This window comes from Bombus flavifrons, chromosome 5 (genome assembly GCF_040668555.2).
Source record: "Bombus flavifrons isolate JBK064 chromosome 5, iyBomFlav1_principal, whole genome shotgun sequence".
NCBI classification, from domain to species: domain Eukaryota; kingdom Metazoa; phylum Arthropoda; class Insecta; order Hymenoptera; family Apidae; genus Bombus; species Bombus flavifrons.
The window spans coordinates 8,368,660-8,391,980 of NC_138446.1; the positions used below are offsets into that span (position 1 = coordinate 8,368,660).

General features: G+C 31.1%; 1 protein-coding gene across 8 annotated transcripts in view; it reads left to right on the forward strand.

The window, feature by feature from the left end:
- Positions 1 to 23,321, forward strand: part of LOC138179753 (cytochrome b5 reductase 4) — a 30,909-nt gene that overhangs the window by 4,806 nt on the left and 2,782 nt on the right. For 2 of the 8 annotated variants that reach the window (XM_069112864.1, XM_069112863.1), the window contains exons 3-5: positions 16,242 to 16,412; positions 21,735 to 21,835; positions 21,932 to 22,094. In XM_069112864.1, the coding sequence (XP_068968965.1) occupies positions 16,242 to 16,412; positions 21,735 to 21,835; positions 21,932 to 22,094 (435 nt within the window). Of the gene's footprint in view, positions 1 to 9,222; positions 10,912 to 14,732; positions 14,862 to 16,241; positions 16,413 to 21,734; positions 21,836 to 21,931; positions 22,095 to 23,321 lie in introns of all 8 variants that reach the window. The other 6 variants (XM_069112867.1, XM_069112869.1, XM_069112868.1 and 3 more) reach the window with 6 other exon arrangements.

Here is a 23,321-nt window from a genome sequence, read left to right on the forward strand (position 1 = left end):
TTGACCCATAGACATTGCGCAACAGCATCTACATTTCATAGACAAAATTCGTATTACATAATGCCAGAACTTTTTGCAAATAATTTCCAAGTAATTTATGCTGATTGATACATGAATTTTAAATTCTAAATTCTAAATTATGAATTCCAACTTCTAAATAATACAAACTATAAATCATGAACGATAATATAATACTATATTTTCTTCAAACATCTGACTATAGTTGTTATTAAATATAACTATAGTTTCGTTCGTAGCAAGATTTCATTTTGATGTAAGCAATGATATGCGATGATACGGCGTTAATAACGCACGAAATGTTTTAGAATTCTGTTCGTCTTAAAAATTGATAACTCTCTTAGAATTGAAACTTTTATAATTGGGGAATTTAGTTAGTTTCGTTTGTTAGAAATACGTTTTTTCTAATATTTTATTTTATTTATTAGAAATCCATTGCATAACGGTAAACCTGGTAGTTAGTGCAATTTCACTGACGAGTGTAATTCGTTTAATAGGATTCCAACTCACAGCCGTGATCTATCCTCAAAATTAAATATCGTTAGCTGCAATTTCAAACTCTATTGCACCAAGGTTTAAAAAACAAATTGGAAATTAATATATAATAAATATATACCTGGGGCGCATTTGTTTCTAAAGCTTGAAATATGACTTCTCTATACGTTGGTAAATAGAAGAAAACTATATTTCTCTATTTACCAGTAATTCCATTTATTAAACACTAACGTTTAATGCTTCATGTTTCATTCACACAACTCTTGCCGATTAAATTCGTTTATCTGTAAATAAATTCTTTTATTAAATCTCACCTTCTTTTCTCCTATTAAGTTTCTGCAAGCTGATAATAAATTCTCTTCCTTAACTCTTACTACTTAGATTATTACCATTGCTATTACTATCACTATACTATTGCTACTTCAATCAATATAATGAATAATAATAGTGGAGAGAATAGATCAATTCGTATTACATAAATGAAAAATTCACTTATTTGTAAATAAATTCTTTTATTAAATCTCACCTTCTTTTCTCCTATTAAGTTTCTGCAAGCTGGTAATAACTTCTCTTCCTTAACTCTTACTACTTAGACTATTACCATTGCTATTACTATCACTATACTATTGCTACTTCAATCAATATAATGAATAATAATAGTGGAGAGAATAGATCAATTCGTATTACATAAATGAAAAATTCACTTATTTGTAAATAAATTCTTTTATTAAATCTCACCTTCTTTTCTCCTATTAAGTTTCTGCAAGCTGGTAATAAATTCTCTTCCTTAACTCTTACTACTTAGACTATTACCATTGCTATTACTATCACTATACTATTGCTACTTCAATCAATATAATGAATAATAATAGTGGAGAGAATTGATCAATTTGTATCACATAAATGAAAAATTCACTTATTTGTAAATAAATTCTTTTATTAAATCTCACCTTCTTTTCTCCTATTATGTTTCTGCAAGCTGGTAATAAATTCTCTTCCTTAACTCTTACTGCTTAGACTATTACCATTGCTATTACTATCACTATACTATTGCTACTTCAATCAATATAATGAATAATAATAGTGGAGAGAATTGATCAACTCGTATTACATAAATGAAAAATTCGCTTATTTGTAAATAAATTCTTTTATTAAATCTCATCTTCTTTTCTCCTATTAAGTTTCTGCAAGCTGATAATAAATTCTCTTCCTTAACTCTTACTACTTAGACTATTACCATTGCTATTACTATCAATATACTATTGCTACTTCAATCAATATAATGAATAATAATAGTGGAGAGAATTGATCAACTCGTATTACATAAATGAAAAATTGGCTTATTTGTAAATAAATTCTTTTATTAAATCTCACCTTCTTTTCTCCTATTAAGTTTCTGCAAGCTGGTAATAAATTCTCTTCCTTAACTCTTACTACTTAGACTATTACCATTGCTATTACTATCACTATACTATTGCTACTTCAATCAATATAATGAATAATAATAGTGGAGAGAATTGATCAATTCGTATTACATAAATGAAAAATTCACTTATTTGTAAATAAATTCTTTTATTAAATCTCACCTTCTTTTCTCCTATTAAGTTTCTGCAAGCTGGTAATAAATTCTCTTCCTTAACTCTTACTACTTAGACTATTACCATTGCTATTACTATCACTATACTATTGCTACTTCAATCAATATAATGAATAATAATAGTGGAGAGAATTGATCAATTCGTATCACATAAATGAAAAATTCACTTATTTGTAAATAAATTCTTTTATTAAATCTCACCTTCTTTTCTCCTATTATGTTTCTGCAAGCTGGTAATAAATTCTCTTCCTTAACTCTTACTGCTTAGACTATTACCATTGCTATTACTATCACTATACTATTGCTACTTCAATCAATATAATGAATAATAATAGTGGAGAGAATTGATCAACTCGTATTACATAAATGAAAAATTCGCTTATTTGTAAATAAATTCTTTTATTAAATCTCATCTTCTTTTCTCCTATTAAGTTTCTGCAAGCTGATAATAAATTCTCTTCCTTAACTCTTACTACTTAGACTATTACCATTGCTATTACTATCAATATACTATTGCTACTTCAATCAATATAATGAATAATAATAGTGGAGAGAATTGATCAACTCGTATTACATAAATGAAAAATTGGCTTATTTGTAAATAAATTCTTTTATTAAATCTCACCTTCTTTTCTCCTATTAAGTTTCTGCAAGCTGGTAATAAATTCTCTTCCTTAACTCTTACTACTTAGACTATTACCATTGCTATTACTATCACTATACTATTGCTACTTCAATCAATATAATGAATAATAATAGTGGAGAGAATTGATCAATTCGTATTACATAAATGAAAAATTCACTTATTTGTAAATAAATTCTTTTATTAAATCTCACCTTCTTTTCTCCTATTAAGTTTCTGCAAGCTGGTAATAAATTCTCTTCCTTAACTCTTACTACTTAGACTATTACCATTGCTATTACTATCACTGTACTATTGCTACTTCAATCAATATAATGAATAATAATAGTGGAGAGAATTGATCAACTCGTATTACATAAATGAAAAATTCGCTTATTTGTAAATAAATTCTTTTATTAAATCTCATCTTCTTTTCTCCTATTAAGTTTCTGCAAGCTGATAATAAATTCTCTTCCTTAACTCTTACTACTTAGACTATTACCATTGCTATTACTATCAATATACTATTGCTACTTCAATCAATATAATGAATAATAATAGTGGAGAGAATTGATCAACTCGTATTACATAAATGAAAAATTGGCTTATTTGTAAATAAATTCTTTTATTAAATCTCACCTTCTTTTCTCCTATTAAGTTTCTGCAAGCTGGTAATAAATTCTCTTCCTTAACTCTTACTACTTAGACTATTACCATTGCTATTACTATCACTATACTATTGCTACTTCAATCAATATAATGAATAATAATAGTGGAGAGAATTGATCAATTCGTATTACATAAATGAAAAATTCACTTATTTGTAAATAAATTCTTTTATTAAATCTCACCTTCTTTTCTCCTATTAAGTTTCTGCAAGCTGGTAATAAATTCTCTTCCTTAACTCTTACTACTTAAACTATTACCATTGCTATTACTATCACTGTACTATTGCTACTTCAATCAATATAATGAATAATAATAGTGGAGAGAATTGATCAACTCGTATTACATAAATGAAAAATTCACTTATTTGTAAATAAATTCTTTTATTAAATCTCACCTTTTTTTCTCCTATTAAGTTTCTGCAAGCTGGTAATAAATTCTCTTTCTTAACTCTTACTACTTAAACTATTACCATTGCTATTACTATCACTATACTATTGCTACTTCAATCAATATAATGAATAATAATAGTGGAGAGAATTGATCAACTCGTATTACATAAATGAAAAATGGTAACTAAAAGAGAAAGATAGTGAACTACAATTATATTAAATGATAGTTAGACAATGAAAAGAAAAGAAAATTCATATATATTCCAATTATACGAACAGTTTATTGAACAGTTGTCTTCTGAAGACTTCGGATGAATGGAATCCGACTGTATAAGGAGATAGGGATGGCAATACGATGCATATTTAAATCGATACATCTTTAAAATTGATTCTGGGTAGCCAAATGCCCATTGTCAATCGATTGGATATCTCCATGTCGATTATTCAATAGGATCATGCCCGGTTCGCATTATTGGGTCAGGATAGGGCAGGGCAGGGCCGTTTGGCGGGTATATTTTGTCCCCTGTCCTGTCCCGATAGTGAGAATCGGTCCTACTCGAGCTGGAAATCGCAAGAAGAATTCATCGTGGGACCTGCAACTGACGTTTTCGCCTGTGCAAAGGATTTTTGTGACCGCAGAAAAGATCGTTCCCGATTTACATTATTGGGTCAGGATAGGGTTGGGCAGGGCCACTCGGCATAAATTCTGTCCCCTGTCCTGTCCCGATAGTGAGAATCGGTGCTGGATCGAAATTACGAACGACTGGTGTGTTTATTGACTATTTATAGTGTCATAGATTTACCGCGGATTTTTATGCAAATTTATTTCTTACGAATGCAATTACCTCGAGATAGAATTGAAATAGAATCTCTTTTTACTTAATTAGAGATGAAACGACGAGTATTCTGTGTTGGATGTTTTATATATTTTTCTTTATATATTATTTTATTTTCTATGTATCTTGCATTTTGTTCTTAGTTCTTTTAATTTCGTCGTACAATTAGTTGCTTATCATTGTATTATTACGTTTTATTAGTATGATGTTGCATTGAAATTAGACTATCCTTTTGTAGCAATTATTTATCGGTACTCGGATCTCTAATTAAAGTACAAGTTTATAATTAATTATATCTTTTTGCTGTCGTAAACTATCAAACTATCAAACTATATAAAAGTATAATTTGTGTTATAGATTTCCTGTTTTTCTTTTTTTGAGGAAATAAGATGTACGAGCTTGTAAATTTGAAGTGTAAATGTTTGATTCGTTGTTAACGTGTTTTTCTTTATTAGAAGTTTATTATCATTAACTATCATTAGATGTTTATTATTATACTGTCAATTTATTATTAACCCTTTGCGGTTCTGTATTCTGAGTCTATGCACGATGATCTTATTACAGTGTATCGTATTGCCATAGTGACTGGACACAGTATTATGATCGTAAGTTTTATTACAATTTTGCGTGCGTGTATATGGTAATGTACCATTATTATACTTTATCGTAATAAAGATGTTCTAATTTTTTTGAAGATTTTTATCTCATATTATCTCATCATATCATTTTTCTTATTTACACCTATCTGAATATGTTTCAAAAATAATTAGAAACTGCAAAGGGTTAAGGCTTTAACAAAGTTAAAAACTCAATGGAATTTATAGTTAAATAATTGACTGTGGAAATTTTTGAACGATAAATTTGATTGATAGATAAATATTTCTATTCAAACAGAGAAATTTAATTTATGCTGCGATCAAGCGGGGTCGAAGATTTTAAAAAGTCAGGGCCGTCTTCTTATTTCTCTGTAAATGTGTTATACGTTTTAGAGACTGGATAGAGAATTTATTGCATTTAATCGATCTATTATGTTCTTGTATTACTGTTCTACATTATTTCTTAGAAATGCAATAATGAGGATAAACATGGTAATATAAATAACGCTATTAAGGAAAAAGATTATTTTAAACGTTTGCAATTAGGATAGAGCTATTACGTAACCAATATGCTTTTAATAAGTTTCTATATATATATCTCAGGAATTATATTATCTTTCCACTTTAATAATTCAGTGCAACAAAACAAGCCTTGAACTTAAAAGCTCTGCTCCCAGCTATTACAGCACATCATTCACATACACCTCTTCTATTTATATATCATAATCGTCGTGTAGCCTCGAATACTATAAAATATAGTGCACTTAAACGCTTCAAACGAGTACTTAGCGTGGGACTTAGACCCCTCTACACGTAGAAGAGAGACGTTTTGAAAATTACACTTAATTGGTAATATTGCATCTTGATTGGTTTAAATAGCCTTAATCCTGCTTCTGAGATTAGCACAATCGATTCTTTCCATTGCTACGATATGATTCATCGGGCACATTCGAGTCGTAATACGACTTCAATGTAATCCAACATTCGGATAAAAGATTTATTAAGAAATAGTTTGTTTGTATAACTGTTTCTTGTACGATCATCAAGGGAGAGAAAAAGAAGAGAAAAATAAAGAGAAGGATACATGGAATTATTCTATTCGATTTCCTAGATTACATATTTTGATTAACGTCACAGAGTTATGAAAATAGATTTACGTAATCAAGGAAAATAGCAAAAAATGAAATATAACTAAGAATATCCATAATTTATTTCTGGTGATTATTCAAATAAGATGTTTGGTTACCTCATAAACGACTAGTTCAGTATCCTTTTTTATTCTGTTTCCATTTATAAAACTTACATAATTAAAATCAATAATATAAACATTCATATTGGAAAAAGAAAATTATTTCATGTATTTGCGATTAAAGCAACTACTTTTCAGAATAAATTGAACGTCGATACATCTTTGCATGTTTCCTACTAATTATATTATCCGTTTTAATCGACTTATTAATCATTCTATTCGACTCCGACCTTATCTCGAAGTAATCACGCGATAGTTCACTCGGCTGAGAAAATCTTTCCATGTTTTTTATCAATTATATCATCCATTTAAATCTGCCAAGCCTGCCAAATAGAAAAAAGCATTTCAAACGATTCGCTATTTTTTATCCGAAAGATAAAATTCGCTCAAATTTGTCAGTGAGGATTATCAGGACAAAATTAAACCTGCCGCGAGTACTGAAATTTCTGTTGCTTTTCGTCGCTGAATTTATGAATAGTACGAATCTTGTCATAATAAACGTTCTCTCGAATCAAAGGAAATCAAAATGAAGACTATGCTTATACGCTCCCATTCGAACGTTTCTCCATCTGGAAAATTTTGTCGACCTATTCATATTTCACGATTGAAATAGACGTTCGATATTTACGAATAACCGTTCGATACTCCTTTATTTATTTATAGTGTTTGATTTACGAAGTTTGACCAAATATTGACCACGATGGAAGGTTCCTCTGTGATTCACGTCTGAATGTTTGCAAAGCCTACCGACGCTTTTGTGATTTTATCGTTATTAATCGCCGATCGCTATGACGCCGATTAATCTTGTTTCTAGGTCATTGGTACTATGAATAGAAGGCGATAAAAAATGAAAACAGTGTTACTTCGTTCAATTGATTGGTACAGATCGATAAATAGGTCTGACATTGCATCGAGTCTTGTGTTTGTGTTCTAACTTTGAGATATTCTAATTCTTATACTCTGACGTATTTGTCGTGAACAAATTTCTGGGATAATTAGAGACTTGTTGGGGATTTCGAATTTTAATTGTATTTTGCTGGCAGAAGATACGCCAACTGTTAACTTTTATAATTTTACCATTCATACGTGTGATATTCAAATTTTGGGAAAAATGTCTTGAAATCCTATTTCGAGAAAATACTTCAAGTACGTTTCCTCTTCGAATCTAAGAGAATCTAGGATTTCCCTTAAGACTTAATTTCAGGTATTACATTGTAAGGAAGAAAATTTTCTAATCTCTGATTTTTATTATTTTTTTTCTTTCTTACAGATTCTTATAATCTTTTGCTTCGTATAATTTTTAGTTCCAGGAAAAGGATATTTTTATATGCGGTGTTTCCTTGTTGTTCTACACAGGAGCATAGAACGTAAAGTATCAGTCGTTGCGGGTTTATTTGATCAAAGCTCGATGTCTTCAGTGGAAATGGTTCTGCTGATCGAATTTTCTTTAGTCACCGGACGTCAACTGATTACGTATTTCCTTGAGCAATCTCTCTTTTGAGAGATGGTAAGTTCGCATACCAGACGAAGATAACTACGATAATGGTGTTACTGAGTCGTCCACGAGTTGAGAGACGTGTCATGAATCTTCTCATTTACGTAACAATTAAATAGAGAAGCATTTTAAATCTCGTTGAAAATTGTAGAAAATTATTGTGCAAAATTAGATATTATTTTGCTATTTTGGTTGAGCTTTTATTTAATTTTATTCCAAGTTTGAAAATGATTCGCTACTCGAACGGTTGTTCTATAATAGTAAAAGCACCTGAAACGAAATCTCATTGTGAGCAATAACATCATTATTTTCTACTTGTACACAGCAACATAATTGAGTTTCCTCTAATTAGTAAAATATTAAATATAAAGCTTATTAAATATAAAGCGTTCACGAACTTCTCAACCTTAAATCGCTCTGTACACTATGAATTCTTCTAATGCAGCACTTAATCATGGAAAACCACGAGTTTGAAAAAGTTTTGAATATTTTTTTCACGGCATTCTGTAGTTCTTACTTCAATTAAAATGATATAATAATAAGATAAACAAATTGTCCACGCTGTACTCTAAATTCAAAGTATCTCAATTAATACGTGTATTATGCGAAATGTGGTATTGTTTGGTAATTAAACTCGAAGATTCTTTTCATCGAAGCATATAAAACGAAAAAATTGTTTAATCAACGTTCATTAAAAAATCACAACAGCGACGATTGCATATTTGCATAATCTTGTCGCAAGAAAATTATATACGAGAATGCAAGCAAGATCATGTGACAAGAGCGAACGAAAGAGGAATGCGAAGTGAAAAAATCTCCGCTAAAATGCCTCATGAAGTTCTCAAAAAAGCGTTCATATATTTCAATTTTCGAAAGCATGTTACACTATATGAAACAAATTATGCGCGTATTATAAAAATTCTACAAGCGTTATACAATAATGTTACGTTCCATTAGCTTCTTTTCGCATAGCCAAAATTGAAAAGATAAGGAATAAAAAAAAAAAAAAAAGAAATGTCGATATACGTTACTTCGTGTAAGAAATTTAAAGTTTTAAAAGATAAACTTTAATGAGCATCGCTCTTCGTTTATTATTTTACATTACAAGATATCGTATAACGTGAGAAATGTTACATTTATAGTAAAACAGGTAGAAAATAAAAACAGTGAACACTAAAACACTTGCACCAAATATCATCAAACGTCGTAATACTTCTCGACTTATACGCAAGAGTATGACTGTATCTCTGTTCTAGTGTTAAGCAGTTGCCTCTTCAATTACCAAAGCTGTAAGCAAAATTGTGTCACGTCGCAGCTAGCTTCTCTATAGAATTACCAATACAGCGTCATGAAAGAATTAGCGAGGGTAGAAGCTTAAATCTAAGGGTAGAAAGACATAGAGCTATCGAGGAGAGGACCGACGATGTCCACGGGCAGAGAAGCACGCGTTCACTGCTGAGATCCTGCGTGTTAGGCACATCGTAGCTACTATATTGATCTACCTGTCCGAGGGCTATATCGGTCCGCGTGTTTCGGTGCAGTACCTTTCAGTCCACCAGCGCGGGATCAACGTTTCGTCCTGCTGTATTCATCGAGATCACGTTTCCTTGAAACACAGTTCACAGTTCAGTGTTCGTGTTCGATCGACACCTGTGAATCTTTCTGTTCTTTCTGCTGCTTTTTCCTTTTCTAATTATCTGACACGTTATCATTCGAGCTAATTATAATCCGTAAGCCGGAAGCATTCGAAATTCAGGATATTCTCGGTGTTTGAATTTCACGAAACGAAATTAAACAATGAACAGTTCAGTTGTCGTGTTCGATCACACTCGTGAATATTTCCGATCTTTTATTATTCGACCTATTGTTCCGTATTCTATTATTCTACAGCTTAAGAATCTACGAAGGAAATAAAATTCAGTTAATTAATTTTAGTTGCAGTTTCGCCAGAGCGAAATTGGTTTATGGCTCAGTTACCGCGTTTAATCAATACCTATGAATGTTGTCAACGTTGTTATTCAATTTCGTAAAATTACGCAGTTCGCCGTTCAGTTTTCGCGTTCGATCAGACCCGTGAGTGGTCCTCGCATTATCGTCTCACCTTTTTTACTTTACAAACTCGTTACTCTATGGTCTAAGAATCGACGAATGAAAGAACTCGAATACCTTTGATTCCAATTTCGCGAGAATCAGATTGCATAGTTTACAACTCAATTTCCGCGTACGAATATTTTTATTCAATGTGCTATTGAATAAAATCATCTTCTATCACTCGATTTATATTATTTTATCAATTTACTATTCTTCGATCTAAACAATTTGATATGTCGAGTGGTGCCGCTTGCAATTTCGTAGAAACGAAATTACATAGTTCACGGTTCAGTGATCGGCGCTTCTGAATCTTTTTAACCTTATTATTCCATCTGCTGCTCTGCGATTAACCCAAATCTAATTCAAGGCTTCAATACATCGCAGTACCGCTACACAGTTCACAGTTCACTGGTCATCGCTTGTGTGCTTCGTTTTAACCTGATTACCTACTTTATTTCATCAAATAAAATCTACAAATTTATTGTTCCGCAGTAGAAAAATCGCAAACCTTCGATACTCTCAGTTCCAATTGCACGACGATAAAATATTGGTATCGAGTAAAGTGTCTAATGGACGAAATAAATTTTAACAAGATATGTCTCCAGAGCTCGACAGTAGATGATAGATTTTTGCCATGAGAAACTGGTAACTGGATAACAGAGACAGTGGGTGTTTGCTTTTCTTATTTCTCGCTCGTCACTCCTATTACAAAGGATCACGCTGAAAGCGAGAATTGTTCGAGCTAGAAGAGGATCGATCGACGCGGTTCTCAAAACGACCGATCGTTTGGACCGGTCTCAGCAGTTTTTCCTGGGATATATCCAGGCCATCCTATAAGTAATGCGGTTTTTTGGGTATGTATTAAATGAAAACAAAGCTTAACGAAGCTAAGATCAACGACGTATTCATTCTTCGTCCTCTACAATTAATTTCCTTCGTCTCTTTGTGTTAACATGTTAATGGCTGTTGCGATGTTACGTCTTACGTCTAAAGCAACGTTTGTTTCGTAAGTCGGTTTGCACGAGTGATTTCGGAAGAATGGAGAAAGATCTTCTGTTCTAATTAATCATATTTATGGAGAATTTAAATTTCCAAAAATATAAAGTACAAATGACGTGTAAAAATGTGGTAACGATCCAAAACGAAATATTTATTATAATATTTATGTAATATGTCAATGAAATCTCTGTTTAGTTAGAAATCTCTGTACATATATACATATGTAAAAATATGTTGCCTATCCAGAATTAAGTATTCAGTGCAACGTTCATGTAACGAAAGAAATTTCTATTTACATTCCATCCGCGTCTCTTTAGTTATGCTTTTATGCACTTACGAGAGATTTAACGGTGCAAATACGTACAGAATACGAGTACGGTATATTCTGGTTATACTAATTAGCACGTAAAATAATTCTCTATCTAGATTCCAATTATCTTCTAATTAAGTGCAGAAAATATGAGTTTGCGTAAATATCCGTAGTCCAATTACGATCATACAAATATCAATGTTTATAAATACCGACAGTTTAATAACCAGATAATACATATTTTTGTGAATTTCTATTTTTGCGAATATAATTAGAAACACGTGATCTGGCTGGATTGCTTTACTTATTAAATAACATAACGAGTACTATAACTTTAATATTTCCTATATTTTTCCATCATTTCCATGCATTTTATGCATTTTCCATCTACATATTTTCTATATAAATACACGATGATCCGCTGTATACTGCTAACTAATATCAAGCGATATACTTCAGCTACACAAAGTATTCGCACGTATCCTTATTCTGTAACGAACCTTTTCTTTCTTTTTTTACCAAGCTTTATATCTTTTTACATTTACATCTTTAAAGCATCAAATTTTTGTAATCGTATTAAATGTGCCATCAAATGGCACGAAATGTGATATACTTAGACCTACTTAACTATTACGTAAATACTATAATAAATACAACGGTGTGCCAATACCTTTTGTAAAGCAGATTCGCGTCTGCAAAGTTTTCCGATTAATCCGTTTCCGTTTTTCTCATATCGAAACAATAGGTCGACGTTTGTTTGCGTTTTTCCTATCGTTTCATCTGCGGTTCAGGTTAGACTGCTGACGCTGTTAAAGTAGTTCAACGCTTATTTCTAAGTATATTCAACTGTGATTCGAGTTTACTCGAGGTTAGTACGCGTTGCTTTCCTTCTTCTTTTTATTTACTCGTTGCTTTCTGTTGTCGTTTGCTGTTTCCTCGCTGCTTTTTTATTTCGTCGCCGCTTTCCCACAGCAACCGTGGTTTATTTCAGCGGAATTTTCACTGGGACAGTTACCTCTCGGGCACGGGTGGTCGCGCTTCTGTTGAAAAGATTTTAATTTTTCTGCGGGAATATGATAGTTCTTTGTGGACCATTGAGAGAGATTTTTTCTTCCAGGCTTTCTTTTCTTCGCTTCTTTATGGTTTGCTGTTTTAATTACATGGAGGTTGGTTATTTTGTATTCATTATAGCCAGTTCTTGCGCGACAAAAGATTCTTCGCTTGCTCCTATCATATCCTTTCACGTTAGCTGTTTCAGTAGCCAGATGATTGAGGTGTTTTCTTGCGAACAACCTCAGGTAGCATAAATGCTTGTAACTCTATATTCTCGGATTGTTCCGTACAACTTCGAGCATAAGTGTCTTTGCGTCTTCGAAATATCGTTTGAAGAATTCTTCCTCGATGGAATACTCCGAGTTATTCTATTTATATACATTAAATTTATCTATCTACATTAAATTTCGAATTTTAATAGAAAACAGCCGTTTAATAGCTCGTTTACCAGTTATTAATTTTGTTCTTCCTTGGCAAGAAGATTTTCAGAAGCTTCTCGAATTATTTCTTTTTATTTGAACAGCAAAGGACCATCTCTCTTCTATTTGCAATTTTATTCGAAACTATGTTTGTAGTATTTCTACGGATTATTTTATATGCCGCTGAATTAGTAGTTCATTAATGATCAGGATTATCATATGTATTTAGCTACTGGAATGTTGTTTTTCGAAGGGAAAAACTGGAAACTGACAATTTAGCATAAAGTATAGATAATTTCTATGGTGGATGAATCATTGATAATCCAGGTTCAACGTATTTGAAATTTAGATACGACATATTTCAGACTTATATCTTTATTTGAATAATCAATATTATGCATTACTCTTGCAGCAACTCGTACTATTTATGTTAGTTATGTACTTGGAAGTAAAAAGAATATAATTTACATTTAAGACTGTCACTTTTTTTTTTGTCATTTTTTACAACATTTGTTATTATTATAGTCTACGATGCATGAAATGTCTGATTATAGCAGTCCTTACAAATTACGTAGACGACTGATGATTGACTATTTACATTAACGTAATGCGTAACACATTCATCACATCAATGAAGAGTAATAAATTTTCAGATTGATTATTCATAATCATGATAACGAACAAGATTATGCAATATTATTCAACGGGGGAAAAATATTGAGTAATCTTTTTCATTATCCTGGTTATACAGGGTGTCTGGTAACTAATGGTACAATCGGGTGGTGAGGCGAAATAGAAATGTGAAAAAATAAGTGGAAAATGTAGAATAAATTTTTTTCATACGACTCCCCTTTTCCGACAAAATCGAGTTTGAAAATTCGTCGGCTATACCTGGACTTGGCTAATTCCGGACTGAACGAAAGTAAATATAATCGACAGTAGGTTAAACTGGATGGAAAAATAAATGAAAAATATAGAATAGAATTTTTCCATAAGACTCTCTGCTTTCGAGAAAAATATATTTGAAAATGTATCGCGCGTGTGCAATAGATCGACTAATAGCTAAACACGTGGAAACTTTATTTCCTTGAAAACGAGGTTTTAAACGAAAACATTTCATTTTATTTTATATAATTTTATTCTATTTTCAAAATATTTTTAGTCGGTACATAGCCAAGTCTAAGTATACCCGACAAATTTTCAAACCCGATTTTCTCGCGAACGAAGCTTTATACAAACCAATATTATTCCACGTTTTACACTTATTTTTTCACGTAGAATCACTCTGTACCGAGTTGTACCACCAGTTACAGGACACCCTGTATACTGGGTGGTTGGTAACTGGTGGTACAAGCGGAAAGGGGGTGATTCTACGCGAAAAAAGAAGTCGAAAATATAGAATAAAAATTTTTCGTTTGAGGCTTTGTTTTCGAGAAAATCCACTTGGAATTTTCGCTCGGTACGCGTGCACTTTATAACGGATCTCACTATAGATCGTTGTCTCGATGGAAAAATTAAAAAAAAAAAATTTTTTATTTTATATTTTCGACTTCTTTTTTCGCGTAGAATCACCCCCTTTCCACTTGTACCACCAGTTACCAACCACCCTGTATACACACAATCGTATAATATCTTAATAATTCCATCGTATCGTACGAATTTTATTTTCTAACATTTTATTGCAAACAGAATGAAATTTCCGGGACCTTCTATCATCGTACAAGAAATCCCTCTATAACCTACATAATTCACGAACAACCCTAATTCACGAAATAAATCTCTTTTAAACAAGCGGAAATTTCATCGCCAATCTTTTTATCTTTGTTTCTCGTGTTCGAAACATTTCGCTCGTCGAGGGTTGCTGCTTTTTCAATGCAATGCAATTTCTATGCAGGAGGATGGTTAAAGGTTTGCGGACTGTGACGTTTCGATGAGAAAATGCCACGATGCTGCGGCGCGTCTTTGGTATCCGTCATGGGCGGCGAGGGGTCTCCGCAAAGTCTCGGTTTGCAGATTCAGGACGGTCAGTAATTAACGATAATTGTCTATTAGTTTTACTTGCGTCCCGTTTCTGCGAACGTTTGCGTGTTTATCGTGTCTCCTGTGCTACGAGTGGGGGTGCGTCTTTCCATGTGAATTTATAGAGGGTTGAATTTATGTATTTTGGTTGAATGAGAAGTAACTGGATTTTCTGTTATATCATGCACCTGATCGTCTGCTGATATCCGTTTTATTAGGTATATTTGTTTGAATCGTGGTAATTTTATTTATTATTTTATGTTACATGTAATTTAACTGCATGGAAAGAGACAGTATTTGTTAACTAATCAATTTGTGACTAATGAGTCGTGGAGTTTTATGGATATTACTGGATTTATTATGTCTTTTCCACGAGTAGCAAGGATAGTTCGTGACCTTTTTTTTTGCTACCAGTTGTACTAGCATTTTAATATGTTTTTATGTTATATCGAGATACAAAATATTTATAATAAAATGTCGAAGAAGATACGAAGAAATTTGTTGCATATTTTTTACCAAAAAAAAATACTTGGACAAAATATATACATGAGTTGTGGGAAATGAGTGACTGATTATTAGAATCGAACGAACTTTACTGGTGTACTACAGTGGCCGTTCTATTTATTTTCCATTATCGTTGTATTATTTAATTTATGTTTCAATTGGTATTGTATCGTAAAGAAAAATAGATTTTGTAATGCAGAATAATATCGATATATCGTCTTCGTATTTAGCACGTTCACTGTTGGACGAATTTTTATTCGCTATGCTATATACATACTAAGAAATCCTTTTCACCTAAAATCTATTTTCTGTATGGTATAATGTGGTGTACCGTATTATAATACATTTCCTACAAACATACACGTTGTAATTTTGAAATTTCCAAGAAACGTTAGAAGTGCCTATTATAACTTTTCGATCTCCAAAAAGTAAAAAAAGACATATACATACACACACACATGCGGAAGTATTGTAGTTTCCAAAAAGTAAAAAAGAAAAAAAAAGAACAAAACACACAGAAGCATTTTGTAGTTTCTAAAAAAAATACAGAAAATTAATGTAGGTTTCAGCTTTTTATACAATTCAAGTTTCTAATAAAATACGTATGTATTTGTACTTGTGAGTCCCATTTGAAAAGAAAATACGAGAAATACATATAAGCATTGTGATTCTTAGATTTTCAAAAATCAATAGATACTAAAAATACAGCTAAATATTTTGGCAACGTCACGCACACCATAAAAATGTAGTTCTTAAAAATATATTTCTTCATCTTCCTCTTCTTCTTCTTCTTCTTCTTCTTCTTCATTCTCTCGACTATTTCGATGTATGTGTTTAAACGCGTAAGCAAACAAGCGTTTGTTTTTCTGAATTTTTCCAGGCAATCCTCGAAATAAAACAGCCTTAGCACCTGGCCACAGTTTGATGGACTGGATTCGATTGGGAAACTCTGGCGTCGATTTAACCGGCGTTGGGGGAGTTCCACGTGTCGTAACTTTGTCCGAACTGGCCACTCACAATAAGCAAAACGACGCTTGGATCGCGATTCGAGGTAGGTTCTTTTTAAAACATGCTCCTAAAACAATTCGCCTCCCCTAAAATACCAGAATTTCTATTTCAATTTTTCAATTTTGTCTTCCCTTTAATCACACTGTCCGAGTACTTAAATATTAAATGTACGTATTCGACTATTTAATTTCTGAATGTAATTGAATTTAAATTTAAATTGTAATTGAATTTGAATTTAAATTCCTAGGATCTATAATTTTCGAAATATTTTAATTCCTCGTTTCTCACATCCACAGCCTTTTAACAATCTAAATTCAAAGTGCTGGAAATCTATAGCTTTCGAAGTAAAAATCCCTTGGTTCTCCAAATTATAATCCTCGAAACAGCTAAATTCTCATCCAATTTTCAAACTTTCTCGTTCGCTCGCAACCAACGGTTCGTTCATTAAACAGCAAAATCTACTCTCCGCTAATGTGATTGCTCGTTAATCCCATTTCCACGAGCAAGAGTCGTTGCCTCGGATGTACACAGTTTCAGTGGGATTAAATCGAAGAAATGAAAATCAATGGCCGCAGAAACGTAATCGCATTTTAAAGGTGATGCGATATCGCTTTCGACGCCACTTCCTGTGCAAATTGGCTTTAAGAGCGTTTGTAATGACAGAGTCGCCGAGGATGTCTTTGCCTGGGAAACTAAGTGCTAGATGTTACGTAAAGTAAGAGAATCCGGGCCAACGTGGTATTAAGGAGGGACTCTCGTCTAACATGGATAAAAGCGTGTGATTTTAATGAATTAATTTTTTTTTTTTTAAGACTGACTACCAATTATTTATATGCAATTAGACCTTGTTGGGATGAAAACAGATAGTTTTGAAGTACAAATGTAATTTTCGTGTCTCAGTTTTTCTTACTGTTTATTGTATATCGCGCGAGTGCTGTGGATTATCTTTGACAATATATCGTTGGCGTGCAGTGTAACATCTGTCACAGTCATCAGAATGCTGAAGTTAGCAAATCTCCTTAAAGTTAGATATTTCTGTTTCGACCTATTTTTGCAGGAAGAATATGAACAATTGGAAAAGTTCTAGCGTTTAGAAGAGAAACTTGCTCTTCTTGGCGGACCAGTTGAGTTTCTATCGCTTAAAAAAATATTATAAATAAACAAATAAATATTTATGGTTTAATCCCCAGAGAAATTTGATTGATCAATCAATCAATCAATCAATCAGCCTTTTCAGTTATCGTAAACGCCAGTTAAAAAGCTTATTGAACGTGTCAGATTAAGAAGTTGATAGACGATAAGAGGAATTGAAATGAAAAAAATTACATTTGCAACGCTATGTGCCATTTAACTCTCAGCTTCTACTGTAACTGCTAGTTAGTGTAAAAAAATTCAGAAAAATCATTCGTCTTTGTCGCTGCTATAGGACAATCTTCCCTTAGACTTGGTCGCGTTTTAATTCACATTCAGTCGAGTTTCTTTTCTGCTAAAAATATTCGATACGCTAGCATAAGTTTGACTTGTGTCTGAAATGAATGTAGATAAAACAATAAAAATATCTTCATGAAAGTATATTGAAGTCTCGTGTATAGTTGTGAGAAAGCAAAAGAAAATATTTCTCATTCGGACGTTCTATAAATTAAGTGAAAAAATATCGAAAAATCAAAGTTACGTTAGTGTATGAATATTTTCCACATCGACTGTATTTCCTTTCACTACATTTCATGAAAATATTGCCAATTTATGTATAAAAAAATAACGTTTGGACACTTTGTAGTTTTTTTCGTTGTGAATTTTCTAAAGCCCAACATTTCCATCAAATAACTTTCTTTACAATTGCAATTATATGATACAATAACTGGACTGCGAAGTTTCATGCAAATTTATATTTTTGAGAATATAAACCAGAATAGATAGAACATTGGTAGAAAATTGCTTAACTTGCCAAGTTATTTACATTTACATCTCTAAATCTCCTACAAATTTTCATTTTACAAAACATTATTAAATCATGAAATTGATTCATTTCCTAAATTCCTAAAACAATTATATATATGTATACACAATTTTGATATTATAAATAACAAATAACTTTATGAATTATTATTATTAAATCGTAAAATTGATTCATTTCCTAAATTCCTAAAACAATTATATATATGTATACACAATTTTGATATTATAAATAACAAATAACTTTATGAATTATTATTATTAAATCGTAAAATTGATTCATTTTCTAAATTCCTAAAACAATTATATATATGTATATACAATTTTGATATTATAAATAACAAATAACTTTATGAATTATTATTATTAAATCATAAAATTGATTCATTTCCTAAATTCTTAAAACAATGATATATATGTATACACAATTTTGATATTATAAATAACAAATAACTTTATGAATTATTATTATTAAATCGTAAAATTGATTCATTTCCTAAATTCCTAAAACAATTATATATATGTATATACAATTTTGATATTATAAATAACAAATAACTTTATGAATTATTATTATTAAATCGTAAAATTGATTCATTTCCTAAATTCCTAAAACAATTATATATATGTATATACAATTTTGATATTATAAATAACAAATAACTTTATGAATTATTATTATTAAATCATAAAATTGATTCATTTCCTAAATTCTTAAAACAATATATATATGTACATATAATTTTGATATTATAAATAACAAATAACTTTATGAATTATTATTATTAAATCGTAAAATTGATTCATTTCCTAAATTCTTAAAACAATATATATATGTACATACAATTTTGATATTATAAATAACAAATAACTTTATGAATTATTATTATTAAATCATAAAATTGATTCATTTCCTAAATTCTTAAAACAATATATATATGTACATACAATTTTGATATTATAAATAACAAATAACTTTATGAATTATTATTATTAAATCGTAAAATTGATTCATTTCCTAAATTCCTAAAACAATTATATATATGTATATACAATTTTGATATTATAAATAACAAATAACTTTATGAATTATTATTATTAAATCATAAAATTGATTCATTTCCTAAATTCTTAAAACAATATATATATGTACATATAATTTTGATATTATAAATAACAAATAACTTTATGAATTATTATTATTAAATCGTAAAATTGATTCATTTCCTAAATTCTTAAAACAGTTATATATATGTACATACAATTTTGATATTATAAATAACAAATAACTTTATGAAGTATTATTATTAAATCATAAAATTGATTCATTTCCTAAATTCTTAAAACAATTATATATATGTACATACAATTTTGATATTATAAATAACAAATAACTTTATGAATTATTATTATTAAATCATGAAATTGATTTATTTCCTAAACTCCTAAAACAATTATATATATGTATACACAATTTTGATATTATAAATAACAAATAACTTTATAAATATCATAATGTACGTTTGGCAACGTATATTTGACGATTTCAATATCACAGTCACAATATATTTTTTAATCCCTTTTTTTTTAACAAATAAATAATATCTTCTCTTGCCGTTAAAAATATGAAATTTTTATTAATTTTGTTACATGTTCCTGAAATATTCCGACATTCGTCTTTATTCCATAATCGCCGGGCAGATTAATTGGTTGGTAGAAAAACGCCTTCTTTGGAAACAAGAAAATAAGCGACAGTCACGAGAGGGAAGGAATAATATAGGTCAACGTCGAACGCTTTTAGTTTGATTAAAATTTACTTTTTCCCCACCATCGTACGACATCCAATCGTGCAATATTTATTCTATGCCCGTCACAAATCCTATTTTAATTCTACCTATGTTCGCCGGTATATTTTTGCCATCATGATCTTGCATATTAGATGAGGCATGACTCAGGCAATTTCTAGGGAATAGAGGAAGCACGAAGAAATAATCCAAATATTAAGTAGCATGATCGAATAGTAATGAAAGGAACAGACGATCAATAATTATGGGTGGGAAAAACATCAACATTGTTGAATTTCTGTTTTATATTGCTTTTTATTAAAATGATGTTATTTTACTTGTATTTGAAGTTTCACTTTAGTTCGACATTCAAGAAATTTTCGTATTGTTCTTTGTCATTCACTTATTGGATCAATGATTTATTAAACAAATTTATGTTTCAAACGTCTAAAGAAAATAAACGTCGAACGTGACATCTGTGAAAAATTTATCGCAAACTATAAATGTTACATTGCAGTCATTTTTATGCAGCAATAATTAGTATGAATTAGAGAAAGGAAAGTGAATGACAATGAGAGAGAAAGGAAAGTGAATGACAATGAGAGAGAAAGGAAAGTGAATGACAATGAGAGAGAAAGGAATACAAGTTCATACGAGTTATCTATTATATGTTTGCTGTTGTGTATTTTGAAGTGAAAGCAAAATGATTTAAAGTTTACATAACGTGAGATTCTTACACTCTGTGTCCTCGTTAATCAACTTGAAACCTCTATATTTTGTATTTTTATAGTATCAATTTTTTGTAATCGTACGAAAATGTTATTTTGAACGATACGAAATTTTATATATTTTATATATATTTTTAGATGCAGTAATTACAAAAATTACTTGCAAGTAGCTTTATACTTCAATGAATATCCTATCTATTAGCTTCTATACTGCCCTATAGTACCAGATTTTTGTAATTATACGAAAGTGCTACTAAACGATACTAAATTTAATATATTTGAATCCAATTAATTACTCTGTAAATGCCATAAAAAATACAAGGTCAATATGCCAATACCTTCTGTAGCCACTGTGAGTTAGCGCAATAAAAAATTAAAAAATAAATGAAACTTAAAAAAAAAAAAAAAATATAGCTGCCGCAACGTAAACGCTAACTTTCAAAAAGAATTTAACAATCTACGCAATGGTTAGTATTAAAAAATTAAAATAGCTAATAACGAAAAGCAAGTTGAACATAGAATCGGCAACTAAATGATTGCGGATTTTGTCATGAAATGGTAATGACAAATTTGTAGAGATTTATGTGTAGAGGATGGTTGATCGGTGAGGTTTAATGGACGAGATTGCTCGTTATTGAAACTGTCGAATATATTTAAAATGATAAATTAGTATACAGATAATGTTCGCAAACACGCTCGTACTAACCGATTCGCTAAGACAGCTAATGATTCGTTAATTAGATCGCCGATAATTCGTTGATAACTGGTTGATAACTGATCGACAACTGACTGTAAATTCCGCGATCACTTAGTTGCCAATCCACATGATAGTATCACTGAAATAGCAAATAATTAATAGCAACTCGATAATAAAACAAGCTTTCTTAATTAATTCCGCAGGAATCGTTTTCAATGTGACACGTTACATGGACTTCCATCCAGGAGGAGTGAACGAATTAATGAGAGGCGTTGGAAAAGATGCCACGAAGCTTTTCGAAAACGTAAGTGCAACGATATCCGACTATCCATCGGATCAACGGTACGATCTATCGTTGATCGACGATTATTTTTACGTACCCATAGATCGTTCGTTGCAGGTGCATGCTTGGGTCAACTATCAAAGTATCCTTCAGAAATGCGTGGTCGGAAGGCTGAGCCGTGGCTCGGTGAGCGGTAGCACGTCGTCGCCGACGGAAAATGCTGCCTCGAGTACGAGCAATTGTTCGTCGGCGACGTTGAACCTGATAACAAGTTGCACAAGTGAGTAACTAACGCGACATCGATCCTGCCCGCTTGTGTCTCGCCGATGGCGATAAAAGGAACGAGCGTCAGGGAAACCTTGATGGCTCTTTTCATGGAAAATTGTGAATGCGAAGAAAACAAAAAAATATGTGTATATATATGTAGATATGGCTTTTAAAGTGGCTTCATGCCGTTTATAGAGAAACTGAAATGTTAAAGTAGTTGAATGCAAACTATGTTTGTGGGCTGTTGGAAAGGATGTACGCACCTAGATGCAGAAACTTGCGGGTCTGTGTTAAGAGAAAGATATCAAGGTTTTGGTATACTCTATAAAAGTAGTTATCTTTGTTGAAATGTTTATGCAATTCTCAAGGGTGGATTATTATATTATGGTTGAGAGATAAATAGAAATGATGGAAATTTGTGATTATTTAATATAACAAATTTATTATTAAAATCATTTGGTCAATGTAGAAACACAAGTTTGTTTAGTTATTCAAGGATAATTGTCCTGATAATTCATGTTTATCTGTATTTATTGTTAGTTACGTTTATCACACTGTATGTTGTTAATTTGAAACTAAATTGTTGTAAATGAGCTTTGAACAGACGCGAGCGTTCATCGTATGTAAATATTATATTTGTATTTACTATACTTGTCTCTTTCTGTGGCAGAAGACCCGAACGAGTTCTTAGCAATCTTCAGGTTGCTAAGAATCATTTTATATTAGGGTATGTACTTGGAGTGAATGTTCGGATACGGAAGGTATATTTTGTTGGAATGTTTGGATTAGTAGGTGAGTTTATAGCGAATGTTAACTCTTTAAATATGGACCATGTGGTTTAGTTACATTGGACAATTTTACATAACACGCTCCGTTACATATTTTGTCTTATACGAGAAAGTGGACAAAGTGTTTGCTCTTTCATGGTTAAAGATTCATATTCTCGTCTTAAAATTAAAATTGAGATCTCGTTTTCAATGCACTCTTCGACAAATTGAGGAAGTACTAAAGTCTTTTTTAATGTCAACATTTATATATAGACAAATGATGAATTGTGTAGCGAACGAATTGTTAATAAATTATCGTAGGAAATAGTACGAAGGAAAGAAAAGAAAGAATTTTTGAATAAAGAAGAGAAAAGAAAAGAATAAAAATTTTGAGAAAAGAAGAGAATAAATAGAAACTGTTATTATTGAAGGGATGTTGGAAGAAGAGTAGCCAAGTTTGATTGATCGACAAG